At 42.3% G+C, this 24,788-nt stretch overlaps 1 protein-coding gene across 2 annotated transcripts in view; it reads right to left on the bottom strand.

The window, feature by feature from the left end:
• The window catches only part of SVEP1 (sushi, von Willebrand factor type A, EGF and pentraxin domain containing 1), a 124,352-nt gene extending 101,520 nt beyond the window's left edge, over positions 1-22,832 (bottom strand). Inside the window, exons 1-3 of one of the 2 annotated variants that reach the window (XM_038169897.2) lie at positions 22,208-22,832; positions 3,224-3,479; positions 1,914-2,090 (exon numbers count right to left, since the gene is read on the bottom strand). In XM_038169897.2, the coding sequence (XP_038025825.1) occupies positions 1,914-2,090; positions 3,224-3,479; positions 22,208-22,729 (955 nt within the window). In that variant the 5' untranslated portion in view covers positions 22,730-22,832. The remainder of the gene's footprint in view (positions 1-1,913; positions 2,091-3,223; positions 3,480-22,207) is intronic. The other variant, XM_038169899.2, reaches the window with a different exon arrangement.
• Positions 22,833-24,788: the final 1,956 nt, after the last annotated feature.

Raw genomic sequence — 24,788 nt, 5'->3', positions numbered from 1 at the left:
CCAGAAGAAACTTAAAATGAAAATTTGACTTTATAAAAAAAAAAATAGAATTAGCTCTGAAAATAAGCAGAATGTAATATCTTATCTTTGTTCGGAGTTAAGTGAACCCACTAGTAAACGCTATCACTTACATAAAGCGAGATTCTGATCCAATGTGCCACTGACTCTGCTAAATTCCTCCGCTCATCTTGCAATCAAAACCCTACCGATTCCTGAATACTTTCCTACTTCATTTTTAATCAGAAAACGGTAAAGATGACCCAGAGGCACAAGGAAAATTAACAGTTACCTTGTGATAATCCATAAGGAGCAAAATAAAACTGATAAAGCTTCCCAACACAAACATTGTAACATCTCAGTCCTTTCTTGCACTGGTGGCTGGCAATACCTTTTCCTCATTGCATGCTTAGGTGTAATCTTGATTCCCCCAGTGTATTCTTTCACTGCTCCTAGCGCAGGAACACAGCCATCACAGTCTGCATTGAAATGTTCCTTAAAGGCCTTCTTCAGCTTCTAGTCACAAACCTGTCTGTGTCTATTGTCTGAGCAGAGCTCTTACAAGTTACATGAAGAAGCCCTCTGCATGTGATGAAAATCAACTTTAACATAAGTAGCACAGCACTCAAACATAACTATACAACCATGATCCACAGATTATGTGATTATGCATGAAGAGTGTTATGTGAGAATATGAGGATGTAAAATCAATGTAAACACTGTATTTTGTTTCTAGATGAGAAATATTTTATTATACGTACTCCTTTTATCCAGCTCACAAAACAAATATAACAGAATTCAGATATGCTGACAGTTTTGGCATTTTTTTGTCCCATATGCATCAATGGAGTTGGACAAAACCTGCTTATCTTTTCCTACGAGCACAGCTTCCCTTCACTTCTTATAATCACTGCAGTATGTGAACAACTATTTCATCAGATTATCTTGACTACATGAAGGCTTTCAACTGAACTCATAAACGTCTGTAAAAAGAAACCTTATACTGAAACCTGATATTTATCTGTTTATCCATATTCTTATTAAACAAAGGCATCTGGTATCCCCCAGAGCTGAAACACACCTCCACTGAAGACCAGTGGCTCAACTTTCTCTGCTACTTCCGTAGGAAATCCTATCTATTAATAAAATAAATAAATTAGCTTGAAGTCCTCTGCCTAGTAATATAGCCTTGCTTTCATCTTTCCTATGAACAACTTTTCAGGGAACTCAGAGAGCCAGAATTTTGCCTCCATGTTTTTATCCTGGCATGCAATAAAGAGCTGTAAGATGTTGTTTTTTCAACTGTACACTGCAAATGAATATTATTAAGAGGACTGTTCCAAAAGCAGTAACAAGAACAATCTTAGTGAAATTTGATGACAATTTTCTGTTCAGTGACTGAAATGCCTTCTTCCTCCTTAGTTACTGAAAGTCAACATGAAAGAATTAAAGGACATTTAATTCACTGTAGTATTCACCAAGTATTTATCCTGCACTGATGAACATAGACAGCACCTCTCCAAACAGGAAAGTTTATGGAATTTCAAAATGTGATCAGTAAAATTCATGATGGAAAAAATCACCAGGAGCTCTTAAATGCAGAAGACACTACTTCAAACTCAGTAAATCTGCAGTCAAAACATTTTGGTGATTACCATTTTAGGGATATTTTAATGTGTCTGAACATTTGACCTACTCTTACCTTTCCTGGACATCTCTTCTGGCTGCTGCTGGAGGGGAGTTTGACTGCTACAACTCTCATACACCTTTAGCCAGAAAGTCTTCCAAAAGCCAGAAACCCATTCTGATTCAGGTTGATAATCATAATCCCCCAAAGAGTTGGCCTCCCTAGACTGAATTAGCTACATATCCAGGGCACACAGAGAAGAAACACAAGCACAAGACATGAGACTCACCTGTGCATTCATGCTGTAGTCCTTTCCCATAGTATCCTTTTTCACAGATGCACTCAAACTGGCCAGTGTGAGTGCCACATTTACAGCTCGCCATGATGTCGCAGCAGTTTTCATTTGCCTCACAGAGATACGAACAATGTGATATATCTTCTTGGATATAACTGCCAGAGGGCAGGTCTGAAATTATATCAATTTATTAACAAAAAAATCCAACCCCAATTATCCCCCCCAGTGTCACATTATGTCATTAGCGTAATATTTAAAACAAACAAACAAACAAAAAAACAGGTTCCAGGTCCAGTTCTAAACTGTAGGGATGGCAGCATGAAGAACACTTATTGACAAAAAATGTAAAAAAAAAAACAACAAACATTTAAATGGTGTTCTTATTCTGCAAAAATGCTCACTGAAACCAAAGATGCGAAGATCCCAAATTTTTGCTTGGTTCCAACAGTGCCAGAAGGCAGCCTCACCCCCTGACAAAGCTGCTGAGACAGCCTATCCTTGCTGTGGTGGATGCTGTCACCAGCATCAGGAGAGCATTTGGTTATGGGATGTACAACCAGTTGGTCAAATTAAAAAAAAAAATCTTTCCTTTCATGCATTTACACAAAAAGTTAAACCTTAACTGGAATAAACAGAACAGCAGTAAAGCGTACTACTTATGTAAAAGTAGCATGCTTTTAAAAATTAAATACTGCAAATAAATGCTAGTTGGTAGTCTGATGCATGTGTTATGTCTCATTCAAGCAGGACTGGCTTACATATGAAGGTCTACTCATGTGTTCTCACTTGCTAAATTTCTTCTGCTCTTCATGAGTAGAACCTTCATTCTACTTTACAATAAAGTAGACTGAAAAAGGATAAAAGCAGAGTTCAAACTCTCTTTCCACCCCTTGCTTGTTTCAATGTTACTGAATATGTAAGGCTGTTAAAATAAACTGTCTTTACCTTTATAAACAGGGATCTGAATTATTTCTGAATAGGCTAGCTTTTGTTGGTGTGTAAAATACACACTAGGTAGTAAGGCTAGTCCTAAGATGCGTATTGGGGGCCTGACCATATTATCTTCTCCTTGTACAAAATGTAGAGTAGAATTGAAGTATGGATATACCAGGGAATAGAATTTAGGTTACATTTTGCTGATCGTTAGTCTAACTAATAGTTTATTATTTTACCTGAGGAATGGACACCTCTGCTAGAAAGACGAAATATCAAAAAAAATGGAATCTGCTCTACATGCAATGCAGTTACAAGACAGTACTGTATATTCAGCCCTGTGCTGTCTGTAGGACTTCGCAGGTTAATACCTTCGTGAAGAGCCCTGCGTGCCAGTGCTTCAAACTCAGTAAAACTGTGAAGAAGGTAACAGTGATCTTCTTTTGGATGGGAAGCCATGTCATTCAGTTCTCGGGTATTCCCCTGCCATATCCCGAAGGTGAAGATCTCCACTCCAAATTCACGCAAGGATGCTGCAATGGGTCTTGGGTCCCCACCGTTGGAATATCCATCAGTAATGAGAAATATCACCTTTGTGGAATTGCCACGCGCATGCCGCAGTATTTGCTGGAAGAGAAAATGAAATGGCACACCTCAGCAAAGCGTTAGCAGCAGTTAATCTACTTTCCTCCATGATTCAGCTCCTTTTAGTTGGTTACACAGCTGGATTAAGTCTTTGCAAGACTACTCACCATAGCAAACAACCACCTGCAAGCAGAGGCTGTGGTTAGACAACACCAAACACTGACTCACACTTCAGATGGTCAGTGTCTTCCCACTAACAGCTGTGAAATCATGACATGATCTGAATTGAGAGGCTTTCACACTGGCTGATAAAAGTCACCCATGTGTTAGACAGCAACGATATTGATCAGTGTTTCAGACTGCAGTTTGAATTGATAACACGATGAAAATCTAGTCCAAGACCAAGTCCAAGAACAGAAGTTCAGATGCTACCAGCTGTCTCAGCACCATGGAAGTGATGTAGACACATACCAGCTGGCAGTGTGGTCAGTGTTATCTTTCTGTTCAGCATATGAATGCCACTTGGTTCCCAACTTGCTTATTTTGACAGACACATGAACCTCTCACCAAGCCACACCTTGAAAATGTCCTGCATACCATGGCACACCCACTCTCATTATCATGACTTTCAGTATGTGATATATGGAGAAATCTTCTGCAGTTTGTAAGGGATAACTAAGAAAAACAAATATTTTACTAAGTGTTATTTTGCTCAAAACATGCCGCCCCCCCCCCCTCTCCTCCAGTGGGTCTACTAGAAATCTTGTAAGGATAAGCGTATCAATGAAAGTTGAAGACTTGGCCAAAACCAGATATAAATCTTATTCATTTTCACATGAATAACCCATGAATGGTTAAAGCTTCCACTGGAAATTTTGTCTTCCCACACATTCTCTTCCGCCCTTCCTCTACCATTTCATTGTCTAAAAAGTGAAATCCACTGAGTGTCTGGAAAGCAAAACAGTGGCTATGTTGTTCTCTTCCTACCTAAGGCAGATGAGAAAGACTGATTTCCCCAATAAGCCCAAAAGCAATTTAACAGTGTACACATCAATGGAGAACACACCACAGAGCATGTACATACACAGGTATGGGTATGAAAGAAAAGGTAGCGAGACCAAAGAGACACTGTCAGAAACAATAGTCTTGAAAACAAAGCATTTTGGATACCTCATGTGCAATGCAAAAATACATCTATACCTGATGAGGCTTCGTAAGTCTCCCTCTACGGAGGAGAGTTTTAGATACAGACAAAAACCTGGGACTGGTCAGAAACAAGTTCTTGGTCATTGACAAGCTAGTAATTAACAAATAAAAATGAAAGAATATGGGTACAACTGCTGTTAAAAAAGCTTCAAAAGAGTGAACATACACAGGTGGCTTGCTTTTCTAAATGCACCCTCAGTGTGCCCCTGCAGTTGGGTACAGAATCCTCACTACCAGCACAACTACACCAGCGAACTTAAACCTGGAGAAATAAGCAGTCCTTGAAACTGTGATTTTATCAATGGAAAGCAAAAGCCTAGAAGTGACAATAATCACTACACTGCCATACATTTAGGAGTTGAATGCCAAGTCAAAGACAACAAACAGCTATGTGGCTTAAAACAAACAAACAAAAAACAACAAACAAAACCAAACAAAAACTACACCAGTATTCTTTATTCTGTGCACACTGCTTGCTCCTAAAGGATCAAAACCCTTCCACGTGTACTTCCCGCAATGGTAACTGCTTTCCTGTTGGTGGTCAATTTTGCTTTGCTTTTAAGTGTGAGGTGACAAATACGATTTGACATATTTTAATGCCATCTTATTATGTTATGATCCACAAAATTCTAATGCCCACTTCTGACTTATTGCTAGCCTTTCCCTAACAAGCATTTGGACTGCTGGTTATTTCCACTCTAGTGTAACACGATGTTTGTACCTGTTGAGTTGTCCTTTTCTCTCTTACTGGTTTGCCAACAACATGTTAGCTCATCTCTCATGGCCTTAAAATCTGCCCGCAGCCCCTCTCACCGTGCTGCAATCCACAGATTGAAGGATCATTCCCTAATACTTCATACAAAGCACTCACAACAATACTCAAAAGTGCCTGAGTGGGCTCCTGCCCATTTCATCCTTCCAGTTTGACTGTGCACTAATGGTAATTTCTACCCACCCTATGCTTGTTCTTGGACAACAGGCGGAGCATCTCCAAAAATGCTGTGCTAATGTGTCCTGGACCAGAAACCACCCAACAGAGTTACCAGTCTTGTACTCAGCCACAGCCTGTCAGAGAGTAAGTAGATATGGGACCACCATTAGTTTCTTCCGGTGGCTGTCTGAGGCCCGAAAGCAGGTGATTCTCTCCTTTCTCTGTGAACTTAGGTAAAAGTAGGGATAAGTGATTTTCAACTTGGTAGCACGCAAATTGCCAGTTCATTTCAATAACATTCTACCATGCTATGATCGATAAAACATACCCCGTATGGTAAACCTTCCAATGATATCAACAGCACGTTCCAAAACCCACGTCATCATATGATGAGCAGTAAGTGTATTTAAGCCACTCTTGCAAACACAAATTCCAAAAACGGGGATGAACTGAGATGATACATGTAGGACAAGGAGGAAAGTTAGGAGGAAACGAGGAAATTTTTCACTCTGAGGTTGGTGAGGCCCAGGCACAGTTTGCCCAGAGAAGGTGTACCCCAACACTGGAAGTGCTCAAGGCCAGGCTGGATGGGGCTTTCGGCAGCCTGGTCTGGTGGGAGGTATCCCTGCCCATGGCAGGGAAATTTGAATTAAACGATCTTTAAAGTCCCTTCCAACCCAAACCATTCTATAGTTCTATCATTTTATGAAGTTTTATTACGAAATCTTAAAGTAAGACTTATAAAATGAAACTTATCCAGATTCCATTTCACACGTTTGGCCAGTCCAAAGAACCTGCAGAGATTTTACAACCTTCTCACTAAGCCAGGCCAAATTTCAGAACAATTTGATTTTGCAGTTCCTTGATTTCAGGTAGATTTTTAAAGCAAAACCAAACACATGCACGGTAAATCAAAGCACAGACCATTGGCACTGTGGTCTGAAAAACTGCCAGGTGAAGTGTTGCTGTTGGGCTTGATTTTATTACTAACTGTATGCAAAACCCAAAGTGAAACCAAATTCTCTTGCAGATACAATCCTCTGCAAAACAAACCCATTGTTCTTCATTTTCCTGTGTCGTAAGTGGAAAACAAGAATGAAGTGGAAAAGTAGAATGAAAAGAATCAGTAAGATAAGACAAAGCAAAAGACAACATGAAGACCACCAGTAAGAAAAAATACAAATGCCTCATTTCACAATGTGTTCTGAAAGAGCTGCTCTAAAACAAGCAGTGTTGCAAGCAGAGAATAATGCAGTGATATTTATAATTAGCACTTTCAATTAACATGTTTAGTATAAACTGCTAATTTATAGTAGTACATAAGCAACTTAAACTTCTATCAACATTTTAACTATTCAGGCTGAAATTTCCCCCCCAGGATGTTTGTCTTAAGCTGTTTCAGTAAAAACGTCTCTTTTTTCTGAAAACAAGATGAGAAAAAACATATGTTCCAACCATATTTACTTTTTTTTTTTTTTTCCCAACAGTAGCATCTCTAGACAGCATGAATTTTCAATCTCTCAATTGCATTTATAAAAATGAAGGGCCTCTATCACCCTCATGGAAAAAAAAAAATGTCTCTAAGCTTGTATAAGTGGTGAAATGTGTGTAACCGGGGAAGAAACCACAACTTGCACAGGGTTAAGAGACATTCTGGAGGCTGCTAGTGCAATTCTCGGAAGATCCCACCTGCATGCAGCTTGGTCTAGCAGAGTATCATTTCAACCCACGATTATGTCATAACATGCACAGAAGGGGGAACTAAGCTCAGTCTTGGCAGGACCTGCCTTTTAATTTCAGTAATATCATTTCAGCACCATCTCCCTCCGTGCAAAGCACAAAGCTGCACAAACTGCATATGAAGGTAGCAGATGGCATTATACACAGCACCACATTTTCGGCAAGTCTTGCTCATAAGAGGTAGCAACCAAACCTCTGTATTTTCCCCAAATTGAGGTACATGTGTGTATGGCCAATAAACATGCTAGCTTGACTCCCAGTATTACAGCCAGGGCAACAGGTATCTTAGAAATGACTACTTATCTAAATTAGCAAGGATCTCTGCTCCACAAAACTACACAGCCACTCTCTGAAAACCCTGTGCTGAGTACACAAAGGTTCATGGGCTGTAAGTCCCATGAGCAATAGCTTATCAAGCCCTCTTTAAAAATGAACATTGTGGGTTACAGTAAGTGGGAAGTGTCAGGAAAAGACCATTTACTACGGGTCAAATGTTCCTTAGCTGTATGAGCCTGAGATACGGCAAGCAGCCAGTAGCTCTTCTGTCCCCCTCATCTGAAAGGGCAACCTCTTCTCTGGGGCAGCACTTCTGTCACATGCAGAGCTGGTGGGTAAGGGAGCAATGAAGCTGTGTTGATGCTACTGGAGGTACTAAAGGATTCAGGCACCAACGGATTTGAGCAGAGGAACTGAGCACAGGAACTGACAGACAGGATTCCTACATATTGACCCCAGAAATCAAAACAAATCAAAGCCACTGAATAGCTTGGCCCACAAGTCTTGCAGCTGTAACTCTAGATACATATTCCCTGCTGCATAACAGCAGAGGAAAAGAACAAGAGAAAGAAGCATTCAACATTTGAGGAAAAAAAAAAAAAAAAGAGACGTCTTTTTTTACATCATTTGTATACGACTGGTGGCCCAGATGGTGTTTTGTTTCTCCCTGAGAAAGTACAGTGGCATAAAGAGCAGGCCACCATCCAGAGCAGCTAACAATCCAAGTAGAAGTTTGTTGTCACGTCTTCTGAAAAGCCTTTGCATTATGCACAGTCACTACAAAGATGCATCACTCGCCCCCTCTCTCCAATGTCTGTGTGGCACTCCACATTTTTGCTTCCTTTAACCCTGGCTTTAACACCTTCCTCTATTCCAAAACACCTCTACTCTTTCCTCTCCAGAAAGTCCCTTTGAAACACATTTTTTTTCATACAGAAATTTCATCTGTTTTTATATTTCTGTTCACTTAACCCCTCAACTTTCAAACACGCATGCAGTGGCTCCATGTATTTAGCCAGTTCCCATCAACTTCATGGAGCATATCAACGCAATGATGCTTTTCTTGCATGACCAGGCACTGCAGGCCTTTCATACATTGTCAGGTTTTTCAATAAATAAAGCTTAAGAGCCCACTGAACAGTACTGGGAAGTTAAAAGGATCCTGAAAACCTGCTTCTTCGGTATGAAGATCCACATCTGCTTCTGATTTTAACAACAACACTGAGCACCAGCCATAACTGAAAATAAAGTGCCGAATGACCTTCATGATTGAGAACACGGCCAACTTTGATCACTACTACAAATTAGCATTAAGGGATAAGTAAAATCAAAAGAAAACAATTAATATTCATGATGATTGCAAAATGAGGCCACTAGAAACACCTTCTCTTTGATTGTTTTAGTACCCATTTTCCTGTCTACGCCTCCTTCAGAGGACAGATCAGTCAGTTTCAGCAGTCCTTCCAGATCTTAAATAAAACATTCTTTTCACATTAGCAAAAAGTTATTACCATCTGTATTGTATTCAATCTGTGCTTAGTGTGTACAAATATCTGGCAGACACACCATTTCCTTTGTGCCAATAACAGCCCTTAGAATTAGAAAACGAAGTCTTGTGCAATAAAAAGTTATCGTACAAAATCCTGCTGTAGAAAGTCACTACTCCAAGGCAAAATGAAACTCTAAAGCTACAGTCACGAACACCTCTAAACCTCCAGTTTCTGTGCTTCTAATATTAAGTTTGTAAAAGCAAATCAAAACCAAAGACTTCTTCAGTCACCTAACTGCCGCAGCAATGACAGTGTCGAGGTTCTTTGTTACCGCCTCAATTACACGTTCTGCATCTAATCCATAAACATTTGATTCTGGGCCTAATCCCCATCCTTATTTGGTATTTGGCTTTTAAAGAGGATTTTAACCATACAGAATTTGCCATTAATACATCTGTCTACAGGGAAACAAACTGAAATGGGTTAATCTGTCTCACTTTACAAAACTAAGCCGTTACTAACTGATAACATCAGTCAGACCCAGGATCCTTGCCAGGAGGAGCTTGCCTTAAAAGGTTTAAGTTGGAACCTAGCTCTCAAAATCACATTATCCAAGATTAATCACAAAAACTACGCTGCTCCTTGTACACCGTGCAGGGAATAACCTACGTCAGGTCTACAAAGGGAATGTTATCTGTTGTTGGACAGGAAGAACCATCGCTGTGCCTCAGAAGTGAAGCAGAAAGCCCCTTATCACAAAGCCATTTATCTCTGCTGTACCAATAGACCACTTACATTGTATTTGTTTTCACCCTAGGAATTACAGAGAAGCCACAAACCAAAGGATGAGAGTTCAACAGGATTAGATGATTATTTTTCTCAAAGGATCACTTATTTACTCTAAAATACAAAAATTCCCATTTAAAAATATTACTAACTATATATAATACAACGTAATCACCATTAAATGTATACTAAAATAAGAAAAGTATTCTTTACTACAAAAAAAAACAAAAAAAAAAACAAAAAAAAAAAACAACACACAACTGTACAGATTTGACCTATAATTCCAAATACAAAAATGTCTTAATTTCTTAGGGATGGGTTCAGAAAAGGAGCTGTGTATCATTCACAAAGGGAAATGGTAAACCTAAACCCTTCTGTGACTCTCACCATGTTTCAAGATTCCTTTTCTTTCATTTTTCCTGCAAGAAGAAAGTCCAAGCCCAGCAGGAAATTTTATCTAAATGAATATTCTGAAAGTAAAAAAAAATCACTACCATGATCGACCCTAGTTTTTGATGGAGCTGAGGCATCTCATCACAGAATCCTAAGGAATCCCAAGTTGGTCATGTCACAGGAGTAATGCAGACCTAGGTGGCAACATAAATATTGTCCCCTAAATCATGATACAGATATTGTTCCTCTACACCTCCTGCGCCCCCTCTCTAAAAGAGCAAACATCTCATTTCACCAGCATCTCTTTAGGTCACTGGACACTGCTACTTCCATTGCTCTGCTCAGTCAAATCTTATCCTCCCTTTAGCTTTTGTTACTTCTTTCAGGAGAGGCACTAAAAAAAATCTGTAGTTAGAGATTTTGCTTCCCAATTGTACCTTTTGCCACCTTCTTCTGCACTGCTACACAAGCTCTAGAGAATAAGCTTTTACCTCCATTTAAAAAATTATCAGAAAAGGTTTTCCGGAATATTTGTCTAGCAGGAACTGCATCCAGAGTTTAGGGAAAATACATAACTATATGGTGAATCTGGATATTTAAATAGTGCTAAAACTAATAGGCTGATGAAGGAAACAAACAGCCAAAACAAAAAAAAAAGTTATTTAAATGCAGAGATTTTGTGCTGGTCTAGTCTTGCACTTCAATGTTTTTTCCTTCAGTGAAACAATATACTAGAGCTATCAATTATTTTCTTATGATTCTTTTAGGCCATAATTGATGGGTCATCAAAATAATGTGTGTAATCTATGCATGCATTTTTTGTCTTTCCTATCCTTTTTCACCCTGTCTTCAACTTTCACCTTTTCTTTATGCACTGGGTCACTCTCATGGCATGCGGTCATCTTTCCTTCATCCTTTAAACTTCTCCAGCTTAAACGTGTTGTTTGAGTATCTGAGAATGTATTTTGTAATCTCTCGTCAATAACACACTGCAAGAATCTCAACAAAGTAAGTGGTGATCTTAAACAGATCTTTGTAAAAAAAAAAAAAATCTAGTATTTCTTACCCACAGTACCTAACTCCCCAGCATCTCTAAGTAACTGGCAGGGTATGAAGTCTGCAAGTCTCACAATAGTTCTTCTTAGAAGTAGCAGTAGGTGCAAACAACAGGCAACAGGCACAAAATGAAATACAGGAAATTCCATTAAAACAGTGGAAAACAGTATTTTTACTCTAAAGGTGATCACACAGGTTTCTCAGAAGCATTGTAAGTTCTCCATCCTTGGACGTATTCAAAACCTAAATGGACACAGTCCTGAGTAACCTGATTTCATCTTTGTGTAAAGACTATTTCTTTCCCCTACCATCCAAACAAAACCAAAAACCACAACCCACAAACCATCACTGCTTGTGCAATCACAGGAGCCACCACATGCAGTTTTTGACCTAGGTTCAGCTCTACACAAGCGCTGGGACTGTTAGGTCTGATGACCTGGACATCTGGGTGGCTTGCAGCTTTGAGCTCCAAACTGGAGCAAATACAATACACCTGTTCTCCAGGAGACAGTAACTAACAGACCTGAGTTTCATTTGAAAAATGTAGATTTTCCTAATGTTCTTTGTCTTTCAGCAATTGTCATCATTAATATAACCAAGATGTTACTTGATTTCTCTGGTATGCTCCAGTCTTTTGCAGGTAATTAAAAAAAGGGACTCCAAAATATTTTACTGAATACATAATTAATCTTTGGGTATTTTCAGACAAGTATTCATACCACTATTGACTGGTGCATCTGCCAAATACTTTTTTGAGTTTGTCTTAAACATTAATTTCTCTAAAAATGCAGCAAAGAAGCTGAACAGAATAACTAATACCAAGAGGACAAACACATTTCATGACCTATCCTATCTACTGCCAGCTGTCACTGCTTAATTATCTTCTGAATTTTTGCTCCAGGACTGCTGGAATCAAGCAACATGCACACAGTTATCACTGGTAAGAGCTGTCTCAGCCCAACAGGGTGTGTGGGAGTATTCGACAGAGAAACAAGACAGACAGCTAGACATCCTGCTTCACTGTTTATACTGTGCCTGCTCAGCAAATCAGCACAGACCCGCATGTTAAGGGTTTTTATAGGCTGCCTGTCAGATTCATGGAGGTTCTTCATCCTCTCGGCTGAAGTTACCAGGTGAGACTGGGAAGCAGTCTAATTTTAACATCAGCTTTTGTTTTGAATTGTGTTCACTTCATAGAGAAGTAGTTCAAAAACTTGACTAGGGTCCTGGTCCCATAAAAAGCCTACGCTTGAGAATTTTAGCACTCCAGTCTTGGTGTACTGGGTCTTACCCCTGGTCTTTCTAGCAAGACAGCCCCTGGGAAGCAGAAAGACCAGACAATAACAGCAGCAAATAGTAATTATGTCCAACCTCATCTCTCTGTTAACAGAACATCTTTCAGATTTTCTCAAGGACATGCTTCATGTGAGCAGAAGGTTGCTGTTGCTATTAAAGAGCAACGCTGCTTTTAGTTTCTGCAGCTAGGACAGTCAGAGAATTCCGAGACACAAGCTTTCTTCTGTCCTGCTTGTAAAATCTATCTTCCAAATACCAGTAACAAGTGGAACTAGAGGAGAGAGGCTAAAAATGTGCCACAGAACATGCAAAATGTATTACAAACAGAATATTAATGCGGAGGTTCATGTCAGGAAGTACTGCTACAAATGATGTATTTTGCTAGAAAGACCTCTTGTAAGGCTGGGAAACGTATTATAAATAAAACAACTTTTTTTTTCCCCTTGACCTCTTCAAAATTATAATGTCTTTCCTATCCTAGGAACAAATCACTTAGTAATGTTTCTGGTTTGGCTGTGTCTCTGGAGAAAAGCATATAGTAAAACTAATTTCTCTGTGAAGCTGCTAACTCTAAACGAGTGAGGATCAGAGGGTACTGAGTATCAGGCCACTCCAGCAAAGTCTCTGAGAGAAAAGGACAGAAAATGGTTTTCTCAGGAAAAGTAACCTACTCTCGAAACGTTTATGGAAAGATAATCCAGACGCTATAGCAATGAAAGGTTTATTTAATTGCCCTGTTACTTCTGCTGTTGTATTAATGAGACTTGTGCCAATTCCTGCAGCAGTATCTCATGTGTGTTACCTTTCTTCCACCTGTTCATGGTGTTGCACCAGGCAATGGCTAGAGGCTGTAAACAATGAGTCCGCCTTTTAAGGGAGTCTTGTCTTAGCAGACAAGCAACACAGTGGGTGTTGGCACACCTCTCTTTGCATTCCTAAACCTCCTCACTTACCTAGAGGGTTGACACAACACACTTCAGGAAAGCCTCTGTACACTGTGCAGTGCAGGTCTTTCCAGGCAGGGACATCCACCTCAATTCTTAGAAGTTATGACAAATGTTAAATGTGTCCTGATCACAAGACATTGTAAGGCTTGGAGTTAGATCAGCTTCTGCAGGGAATCCAGCTGAAGCAGGTCCATGATCACAAGGCAAGAAACAAATACCTAGTAACGTGGGTTTCTGCTCTGGTGGTGCCCAACTCCCTGGTGGTACTGACCCAGCAGCAAGAGAGAACACCCTTCTTCGTGCTGAAATGAGCACATTCTCCTACGGTTGCCCACTTTTTTAAGGAAGTGGTAGTTTTTTGACTTTGTCTTTTTATGCTTAGTACATAATAACTCAAGAGCATCAACAAGACTAGCATAAAACAACACTGGTGGAATAGGTAAAAATGAAAGGGTCTCTCACAGAAACGAAAAGCAGACTTCAGATTAATAATATGCACCACTTCAGCAAAATCCATGTCATTACTAAAACATACTGCCTGTTTGCACAGTTCCCTGAGACCTCTCTTAAACACCATAACCGTTTCTCTGCTTCTGAAAGGATCCAAGTGCAAGCAATCCCCTACTCAAAGCAGATGATAAAGTCATAAAGCATCAGCTCATCATTCACCTCTACCCTATGCAGCACCACCAAGAGGCACACTTCAGAAATAGAAGTCACAAAGCACTCTATGCAGCTAAAGGAGTGATGAAGTGATATACCCATAAAGGTCTTTTCCGCCTTAAAACTCTATGAAGGACACTCAGGAAACACAGTCAACTGGAAACTAGTAAAAACTGATGTGTTTTCCATGGATTTTCATGAAGCCTATGACTTAAGACTAAGTATCACTTGGCTTCAAAGTTTTTCTTTCTGCTGTCTATAACCACAAACATCTTTGAGTACCACTGCCCAGACTCATAGCAGTGCACCAAGAAAAAAACAAACAATATTCCACAATGAGCATCTCAAAATCAAAGAAAAAGGGGACTCCAAATTCTTTTGTGGACTGGTGTGCCATTCTCAGAGAAAGCTGTGTAAGCAAATTTCTAGGCCAAGAGCTGTGCAGAAGTGTAAGGGTAGATGGAAACTTTCATACTTTCAGGCCAGGTTCTGGTAACAATTTATGTATTTCTAACATTTTGCACTGCTATTACTTACCCTCTAATACTTTCATTAACTTGCAATACTTGCATGCATTGGTGGAGTATATTCAAAGCCACAAAAACTGTGATTTGGAAGGGCATGCAGTTCAAAGGATTAAAGAGAACTGGTAAGTGACTTGCACGCTGTGATATACAATTCCTTGAAAAGCAGTGAAGAACAGAAGAATGATCACTAGTATTTTTTGCTGTGGATCAGAATGAACAAGTTTACTGCTTTTAGGGATAGTGGAAATGGAAGATCATGGAGAATAAGGGAGAGGAAGCAGGTTATTTACATCAGTTCAGAGTCTGGAGTTACATGGTCTATACATGCAGTTGCCTGTATACCCAACGGAGAGGAAGATGCTGGAATAAAGAGCTTCAGATAGAAATGCTGTATGGAGGTGCTGCTGGTGGGAATGACCCTGCGGTCTCTGAAATGTCTCTGCCGGGATGTCAGACTCCCAGGCTTGAGTCTGTGCTGTAAATCAGGCTGCCTCTCTTCTGTGTCTCACACCAATCAACTCACTCCACCTTGTCAAACTGACGAGGCAAAAGCATAGGTAGCAGTATCCTTCAGTGCTTCTTCAAGACACATTAACATTTTAAAAACAAATTACACTTAAAGGGAAGATAATAAATGTCTAGCCTGCTAAATACCAGACTTGCAAACCACACGTTTCTGGTTACACAGAAGCAAAACTCAATTCTGGGAGCAGAAACAGACCAATTTCTGACAAGTAGGTTTCCACCAGGTAACTCCACTTAGCTTCATAAATGATGTTAAACGTTGAACTTTTTGCCAGTCCTGGCCAGTAAGGCAGAGAGAAATGTAATTATTTCATAAATTTCTAAGGTAGGCCCATTTCAGGCTAGGCCCACAGACAATGAACAGTGTGCAGATGTGTGTCCTGGCTCTGACCCCGCTGTATTAATCTTGTGAGCAAAACCTACGCAAGACTGCAGTGTGGAGGACAAGTACTTTTCACAAACACCACAATGATTAAAAATGGTGATTTAGAGCTGACTGTACTGCTGGCTGACAGGATGTCCACTCCCAGTTTGCTCAGTAATTGTTAACAACCAGCTCAGCAATTTCAAAGGTGGCCACAGAGGTAAACCAGGTTGACTTCTTTATTTTTTACCATAACTTTTAACTCCACGGCTGTACTGGGACTCACAGAGGCCCACTGCTGTAAAACAGTCTGTCAGCTCCATCTGACCAAAGTCACCCTCTGATCTCCTGCTCTCTCATTATCATCTGCTGATTATGAAGAGGTCACTGGAATAAAAACCCATATGTACATTTTTTGTGAACTGACAACTCACATGACTCTAAATGCAATTCTTCTCAATGAGATGATATTTTTTCCACATAAATATATATATATATATATATATATATATATATATATATATATACACCAGTTACAAGGTAAGACTTTTTGTTTTCCAGTTCCTCTTGATTCAACAATTTTTAATTTCAAAATTAGATATTGAACCTGAAAATGCATTGAAATTGTAGGCCAACTGTTCTTAGTGGGTAACAATGCTGCATCTTGTGCTCTTGTGCTTCTGACATATAGAAGAAACAAACCAACCATTACATATTTAAACAAGAATTAAATAAGCATTAAATTTGTTTATCTTAAATTGATATGTGCTTACATTCTTTTGAGGGTCATTTTTTTTCATGTTTGTTAATTGGATGATAACAGAACGCCAAATCTGTGATACTGGTTGGCTGTTTGTCATGCTCCCTTGAGATCACGTTAGATACAAAAGCCAGATTTTATTTTTAAAGACCAGATGCAGTCAGAAATAGAAAATGTGCCACTTGAGTCTGTAGGTGTTGTGGCAGACCTTCCACTTACATATATCACTGACTTCAATGGTGCATAACTGAACTACAAAAGCAAAATGCCCAACTTTTTAACGTAACAATTGTCACGACACAGCAACAAGAGCCTTTCTCAGCTACTACTGCCCAGCTGCTTAGAACAATTAACTTGTCTATTTAGGGATGGCTATGGGCATGTAACCTCTGACTTCAGCTCAAGAGCACTGCAGCTTACAACTTTGAAGTCCAGTTTTGAAGAATTGCCATCTTACTTACATCGGAAGACAGAACACGTCCTGTCTTCTTAGAAGAAGCTATTACTATTTTGTCAAAAGGCTGCTACACAGAGTAGTTTAAATCATTTTTATTAAATCTTTTTTTAGCCCATAATAACCAGTGCAGCTTCAGGCCGTATGAATTGTCCAGCTATAAAGCCAGAGCCCTTTTTTTTCAGCTAGCATGCATGTAACTGTGACTATGGTTAGGTTCTTGGACACTGGGGACATACCATTAAGTTCCTGCTCCAGTATGATGGTCCCATTTCTATTTCATGAATGACCTGGGAAGAAACACTTTCATGTAATCATGCAGGGTGTTGAGATTTTGGAATAGGGAGTGTTGGGTACCTACATGTGTGAAATTCAGCACTTCACACTGAAGGGAGCTCTTTGGGCTTTAGATTTATCCCTTCAACAGCAGCACGACCACTTCCTCAAGCCTGCCTGCTTGTACTTTCTTCATTTCTGCTTCAGCTATTTCCTCACTGTCGCAACAGCCCTGCAGCGTTCCAGAATGCAGAAAGCAATCTGCTTAACATCTGCTGCAAGTGGTTTGTGCTGTCCCATCAACTCACGATGAGAAAAACTGGAGCCAAAAGAGTTTTGAATGAGTGAGTTTAGTTTCTTCCCCTTCCTTACACTATTTCTGGTTACATACACATTACAGGAAGGAGTGCCTCTAAGTTCATACCTCTAAATAACTGCTTTAACAGATATTTTGTTATGCTAAGTATGTTTTATAACTCAACATTTGTTCTTCTTAAAAATGCACAGTCTATACAAATAAGAAAATGAGTCTCAAGCCACATGTATTGATGCCCTTTGAAGGAAGTTTTGTTGATCTTAAAACTGAACTTTGAATGACTTCATGCCAGAAGTCTTTCTCTGTTTTCATATTAACTACTCTAGATATCACACAAGACATATACATAGGGCAAGCCACATTTATTTGATTGCATAGATGATAATGTTGAATACATTTTCAGTCTTTATCAAGCTACAGCTTTCAGCCATAAGGTGAGGACTGCAGCATCTTACATTTCACAGTCAGTGCTAACATCTTGGGAATGCAAGACGTAGAAAAATGTACCTCCAACAAAGCTGTTATTTACTCCAACTGCTTGAAGCAGATCCTGTGTTATATCAAAGTAGATGCTCTCTCATCATTTAGTTTTAGAAGCAGCATACAGGGGTTTTGACTGATTCTTGCCAAAGGTACAGATTCAGTACCCAGCTTCCTACTGTTCCTTCTTCTCCTGCTGTATATGCTAACAAAGTTAAAACCACAAACCTCTTATCTGTAAATATGAAGTCAGTAGCCAGATAAGAAGAAAAATATACAGTATCTGGAAGGTTAGCCTGGAGGCCACCGCACTTTATGAGCTAGTAGGAAGGTGTAAGAGTATTGCTTCCTACAGATGTAGAAAACTAAATTTAAAGAATAAAATTATATTCAAAAACATTCTAGTGTGCGTGCAGATGAACACAACACTGATAATGGCTAAGTAAAACTCACCTTGAAATGTTATTAAACCAGTCAGAATCCAAGCCTGAAGAAGTTGCCTTCACAGGGGAACTTTAACCAGCAAGCACAACAAACATACCATCAAATTCCTGCAATCTGAAGCTAACGTAAGATGTCTGTGGTACATGTAATTGCAATGGATCAACCTCTTGGATGAACTAAAGATAGGACTGTCGTGGTTTAACCCGGCCGGCAGCTAAACACCACGCAGCCGTTCGCTCACCCTCCCCCCTCCCTCTCTGGGACAGGGGAGAGAAATGGAGAGTGAAGCCCGTGAGTTGAGATAAAGACAGTTTAATAAGACAGGAAAATAATAATAACAAAAATAATAATAACAATAATAATAATAATAATACAATGGTGATAATAGGAAAGTAATAATAATATGTACAAACAAGTGATGCACAATGCAATTGCTCACCACTCGCTGACCGATGCCCAGCCTAACCACGAGCAGTCCAGCCCCCTCCCCCCGGCTAGCCACCCCTATATATTGTTTAGCATGACGTCAAATGGTATGGAATACCCCTCTGGCTAGTTTGGGTCACCTGTCCTGGGTCTGTCCCCTCCCAGCTCTTACTGCACCCCCAGCCTGCCCGTTGGCAGGACAGAGCAAAAGGCTGAGATGTCCGTGGCTTAGTATAAGCACTGCTCTGCAACAATTAAAGCATCGGGGTGTTATCAGCACTCTTCTCATCCTAAGCCAAAACACAGCATTCCACCAGCTACTAGGAAGAAAATTAATTCTGTTCTAACTGAAACCAGGACAAGGACAAAATAGATCGTTTTTTTTTCCCAAACCTGCAATTAAATCCTGTCTCTGGAGCTCTGTAAAAAAGACCATGGCAACAGGAACTCTGACACCTTGATCATTGAGAAAAGGAACACAAATACCAGGCTTTCTTACATCAGTAAACGTATCTGATACTTGCTAGCTCAAGTGTGACACGAAATCCCAAACAGGGTCGCAAAACTAAACACTGATAGTAGCTGCTGTCTGTTGTGGTACAAAGACACATTTTCTATGTACCTTATACGATTTGTCTTTAATCTGCTCGGTAGGCATTTTGTTGAAGTTCGGTCCACACGAAAGCATGGACAGCTCTGACAAAATGCAGAAGCTCTGCAATAAACTTCTCTGAAAAGCACCTCTAAAGAGGATACAAACTTCAGAGCCAAGGAGAACCCCCTTATTTTTTGGAAGAAGATGGACACTGAATGAACGTGCAACATTTGGTGAAACCGAGTAGCTCTGCTCTGCATTCAGGGGATGTTAAGTGAAGAGTGTTGCTGCCACGGGTTCTGTTACAGTAAATATTAAGTATATCGTGCTCCTCTTCATCTACTACATCCCACTCCCAGGTCTGCCACTGACCGGCCTGATGACCTTACAGAATTCATTTATCCCTCTCTGTGCCTCGTTCTTCCATAAAACTGTCACGGACTTGAGCAACTCACTTTGACACCTACCCATGGAGAGTAAGTGCCAGGATTATAGCAGTGATGCATTTTCTTAGTTTTCTGTTACTACGACACTTAACTATTTGTTAGAGTTTGCCATGCTTTGCAGATGCTTTTGGTTTTGGAAAACAAGCAGAGAATTCTGGTTAGAAGCAGAAGAAATCCCACATTAAAGTATAAGAATAAAAATGTGACATTTTAGGAAAGTGAAAGAAAAAAATAGTATCAATTTTAACAAAAGACAGTTAGAAACAAAGGACAGCAGTATAAGAGTCCATAGGGAACACCAACTTTGTAATACTTAAAATACTTCCCTAAATTTATTCCAGCAGTGGTATTTCAAACAGAACAGCCATTCTCTGAAGAGTCCTAGAAAGGACAGTATTCCCCGAAGCTGCAATTTGTCTCACATGAAGACGACACACTGAACAAAACCACAGGACAGCATCTTCAACCAAAAGTCAGCAAACCATACAAAATTTAACCGTGTTACTTTATCTCAATTCTCTCTGCCATCATGTGAATGTTCTTCTTCCCGTGTTCTCCTGGGACCACAGTGTAAAATGACAGCGACGCTGTGGTATCCACAAGGCTTAGCTGTGCTCATAAAAATAAATTGTAGGTTTCTGAACTTTTGTTTGTTTCATTTCAAAGGTGTAATTAGTCAAGACCACATGCCCAAGAAAGCAGCATTTCCTTATGTTTTGTTTGTAGCAGCATTTTTAACTTTTATAATTAACTTTTTCCACACAGCATCCCTGAGATGGATACGCATCAAATCTTGACTGCAGAATGGAAGATCACAGAAAAAGAACACAGGAATGTCTTTTCCTAAAGCACGTTTTCCACGTGTAACTCAGGGCACACTGGAAAATGGTTTTCCTGTCTGCTGCCAAATGTGAAGAAGAGAATAATCGTTTCCAGCTTCATAAACCCAACGCTGATGGACATCTTGCAGCCTCGCTCACTAGCTACAAATGAGTGCCTAAGATGTTTCAAGATAAATACAACTGATGATCAGCTACAGCTCACTACCTACCAGAAATTACACATAAAAATACAAAAAAAAAAAAAAAAAAAAAAGGACTTGCTTGGGAATGCTCTTGCACATAGAGGATAAACGGCCAGGATCAGCACAGTTTACCCTCATAAAAAAGCTTCCAGAGCAGACTAGCTGTCCACCAGAGTCTACTGGGAATCCTCCCCAGCGTGCGCAAGTGCCAGCACGTGCCCAGGAGCTGCCCTGACCACACTTGTGCCGTGGGACTGAGTAACAACTTAACACCACAGACGGTGCCGTTCCAGCGCCTGGAAACGTTCCTGGGCATGCTTCTATTTATTGGTAGGCGACACACAGCCTGAGGGCACCTATGTCAGTCACTAGCAAGTGAAACAGTCACCTGGTGACAGTATGTAGACATCCCTGCCTGCTGACAGCTATCGGGGAACCGGGTCCCACTGCCAAGCAGGGAGGCAGATGCCAGACTTGCCTCGTATGTACCTCTGTCACTTCTGAAACTACATCCACACTCCTTCAAAGAGCGCATTTCATGCGTTTATTTGCAACTGCAACCGAGAACAGAGGACCTGCAAGTGCAGGCAGCATGGAATAATGGTGACAAGTTGCCCTGACCAGACTACACCATGTCCCACGCCACCATGTAGCTCCACAAACCTCGACACCACACCACATGCAGGATCACACGTCACCGCAGCATGGGGGATCACACATTACCACCACTGCAGGGAGGACCATACTCCACACCACCACCACATGGCGCATCATACCCCACACCACCACCATCACCACACACAGGACCACACGCCACCACCACCATCAATACATGCAGGACACACACCACCACCAGAAGGAAGATCTTACCCTACATCACCATACCACCACAGGGAAGACCCCACACCACTCCACCACCACCACATGCAGGACTGCACCCCACAGCATCACCACCACCACATGCAGGACCACTCCCTATGCCACCACCAGCAGAAGGAGGACCCTACCCCACACCACCACCATAGGGAACAACATACTTCGGAGCACCACCACCACATGCAGGACCACACTCCCCCAGGAACACAAGCACAGAAAGGACCACGCTCTGCCAGTACCACCACGGGGACGATCACACCCCACACCACCACCACTGCAGGGAAGATCACATCCCACACCACCACCACATGGAAGACCACACTTCGGAGCACCACCACCACCTGCAGGACCACACTCACACCACACCCAAGCCCCACCACGGGCACAACCCCACTCCGGACCCCCAGAACGGCCAGACGCCGGCTCCCCACCACCACCCCCAGCCCCACCAGCATCCTCCCCCGGGCGCTCACCGCCGCCTGCTGGAAGGCGCCCTTGGTGTAGGTGCCGCCGCCGCGGTAGGCGATACCGGGGATCTCTCTCCCCAGCAGGGCGCACTTGTGCTGCTGGGGCCGGCGCCGGGAGATGTAGTCCACGCGGGGCGCCACGTTGCTGCGCGAGGAGAAGGTGACGATGGCGACACGCGTGGCGGCGGGCACGACGGGGAAATCGGACAGCAGCTTCTTGACGAAGCGCAGCTCGCTGGCGAAATTGGCCGGCCCCACGCTCGACGACTCGTCCACCAGGAACACCAGCTCCAAACGCCCGCTCCGCGCCCGCAGGCGCCGCACCTGGCGCTTGAAGGCACGGCCCAGGCGCTCCACGCGGCTCCCCGTCGTGTCGGGCAGCGCTGCTGCTGCTGCTGCTCCTACTGCTGCTGCTCCTACTGCTGGAGGGGCTGCCAGAGCCGGCGAGGCGAAGGTGGGCACCCGGGGGCTCTGCGGCAGCGCCAGCGCCAGCCCCCCCAGGCAGCACAGGGCCAGCAGCGGCCACATGGCGAACGCCGGAGGCTCGGGCGGCGGAGGGCGGCCGGGCGCCCCCTCGTCGCCACACCTCCTCGCAGGGCGGCCCCCAGCAGGTACCCGCGCCCCTTTAATCCCCCCCGCCCCCGTGGCCTCCCTCCCCGGACCGCCCCGGACCGCCCCGATGGGTGCCGGGGGTGGGGGGGGATACGGGACGGGGCGGTGGGTGTGGGTGTGTTTTGTGGGGGGGGGTCCCTAGTGAGCGCGCAGCTCACTAGGAGACCCCCCCCTGCACAGCCCCGGGGCCCCCCGCCCACGATGGGGGCACGGGGTTTGTGGGGAAATGCTCTTGTCCGGGTTTTTCCTTGCTCGGTGTTTTTCCTCCCCTTGCTCACGTTCCTGTCATTCCCTCTGCTTTTTGCTTAACTTCTCTTGCCACTTTAACGCTGTCGCGGGTTCCGCAGGAGCAGCGGCACGTTTGCGAGCCAAACCCCCCACCTTTAAACTTAATTGAAATTTTCCGCCTCTCTTCCGCCGACGGAACACCCAAATATCGCTCCTTTTGGCTTCCCCCAGCGCCCAAATTCCCCTGCAAAACGGCAAGACGCCGCGCGAGAGGAGGCACCCTGCGTTTTCGGGAGGGAAACGATGCGATCGATGCGCGGGGTCCAGCACGGGGCTGGGTGTGCGTGGCGGTCACCCCGAGTGCCTCGCAAGGACGGCTTTCCGAGGTGCGCTTTTGCCACATAGTGCTCGAAGAGGAGATAGCAATCAGGCGCTACTGCAGGGGCGTGCGGAGAGGAGTTTTGGTCCGGAAGGGTGTGCAGGTGATGGAGTGGATCAGTAAAACTTACTTACTTACTTATTTACTTACTTATTTATTTATTTTGACAGTGAAACGAGGCTGCAGCATCACGCCTGGGCTGCTCTGCCGTGCCCCTGCTGTAACAGGCAACCTTCCTGTTCTTCAAGGGGGGCAGATGGAAGTTGCTACGACCACCGAAACCCCGCCACAAATGGCTTTACTCCGTTGCTCTTTGGAGGATGAAAGAGATGTCGTCCCAGTTGCATTCAGCGTGGTCTGAGTAGCACCAGCAGCATGCCTTAAAACACTCTTCAACTAAATTATACTGGGCTAGAGACCGTGTCAGTCTCTGTGCAGCCCAGAACGGAGGACAGAAAAGTATAGCCAAGAAGAGGAGGTGAAAGTGGAGGGAAAGTGTGGTTTCCACAAGGTGCTCCTAACTAAAGTAGATGATTGCAGTTGTCACGTGTTCCTGTTAGTCCTGAGTGTTCGGGTCATAATCAACAAGTAATTTTCTCTAGGCCAATTTTGTTTGTTGGCAAGGTAACTGTCGGTTACCTTGTTTTCCCCATGTTTTTGTAACACTAATCAGATTCAGATTTATAATGCACTGTGGGACTCAGAAGCAAAGGAAAGGAGGATGAATTGGAAACATGGTTAGCAAAGGAAGAATGATTCATGTTGATGGTCAGTTTTCATATGCACCTCCTGTACTGCCAGCAGGACAGACCACAGTTGGGAACGACCGAGTGTGAAAACACAGCAGTTCATTTCAATCTCATCAGTCTCATTGGAACTGACACCTCCCTCCCCCAAATAACAGGGCAATTATAAATTAGCCCTTGATACACAGTTTGTGAAAATGCATATTCTCCTTGGTCGCGGGGGTCCTGCAATCACTCTGTACAGAAGCCCTTACTGGTTCACCTGAAAGCTGTATTTGCTGTATAAGATGCCCTTATGAATAAGGGTAGCAAAGTGAAGTCATCAGTTCAAGATGTAAACATATTTGTCACACAGTCAGTTCAGAGTAGAAAATGAGTAAACAGGTGAAAAAAAGCTAAGCTCTGATGGGATGCAAGTGTCAGACCCTCTCATGGTACTGACATGAAGCAAAATCCAGGAAAATTGAAGTGGTAAGGGAAAATTTCCTTTAGATACATGGATAATTTGCTTGCCAAAGACTTCAGAAAGAATCAGTGACCTGTAGCCTGTGTAAAACTTTCCTCGTGTGTTCTCCCTTGTGTACGGCACAGGTAACTCCCTTTAAAATCATTGGGATTCAAC

Source organism: Anas platyrhynchos, chromosome Z, assembly GCF_047663525.1.
Source record: "Anas platyrhynchos isolate ZD024472 breed Pekin duck chromosome Z, IASCAAS_PekinDuck_T2T, whole genome shotgun sequence".
NCBI lineage: Eukaryota > Metazoa > Chordata > Aves > Anseriformes > Anatidae > Anas > Anas platyrhynchos.
Note: the sequence above shows the minus strand (reverse complement) of the source record. Positions and strands in the feature narration are given on the sequence as shown.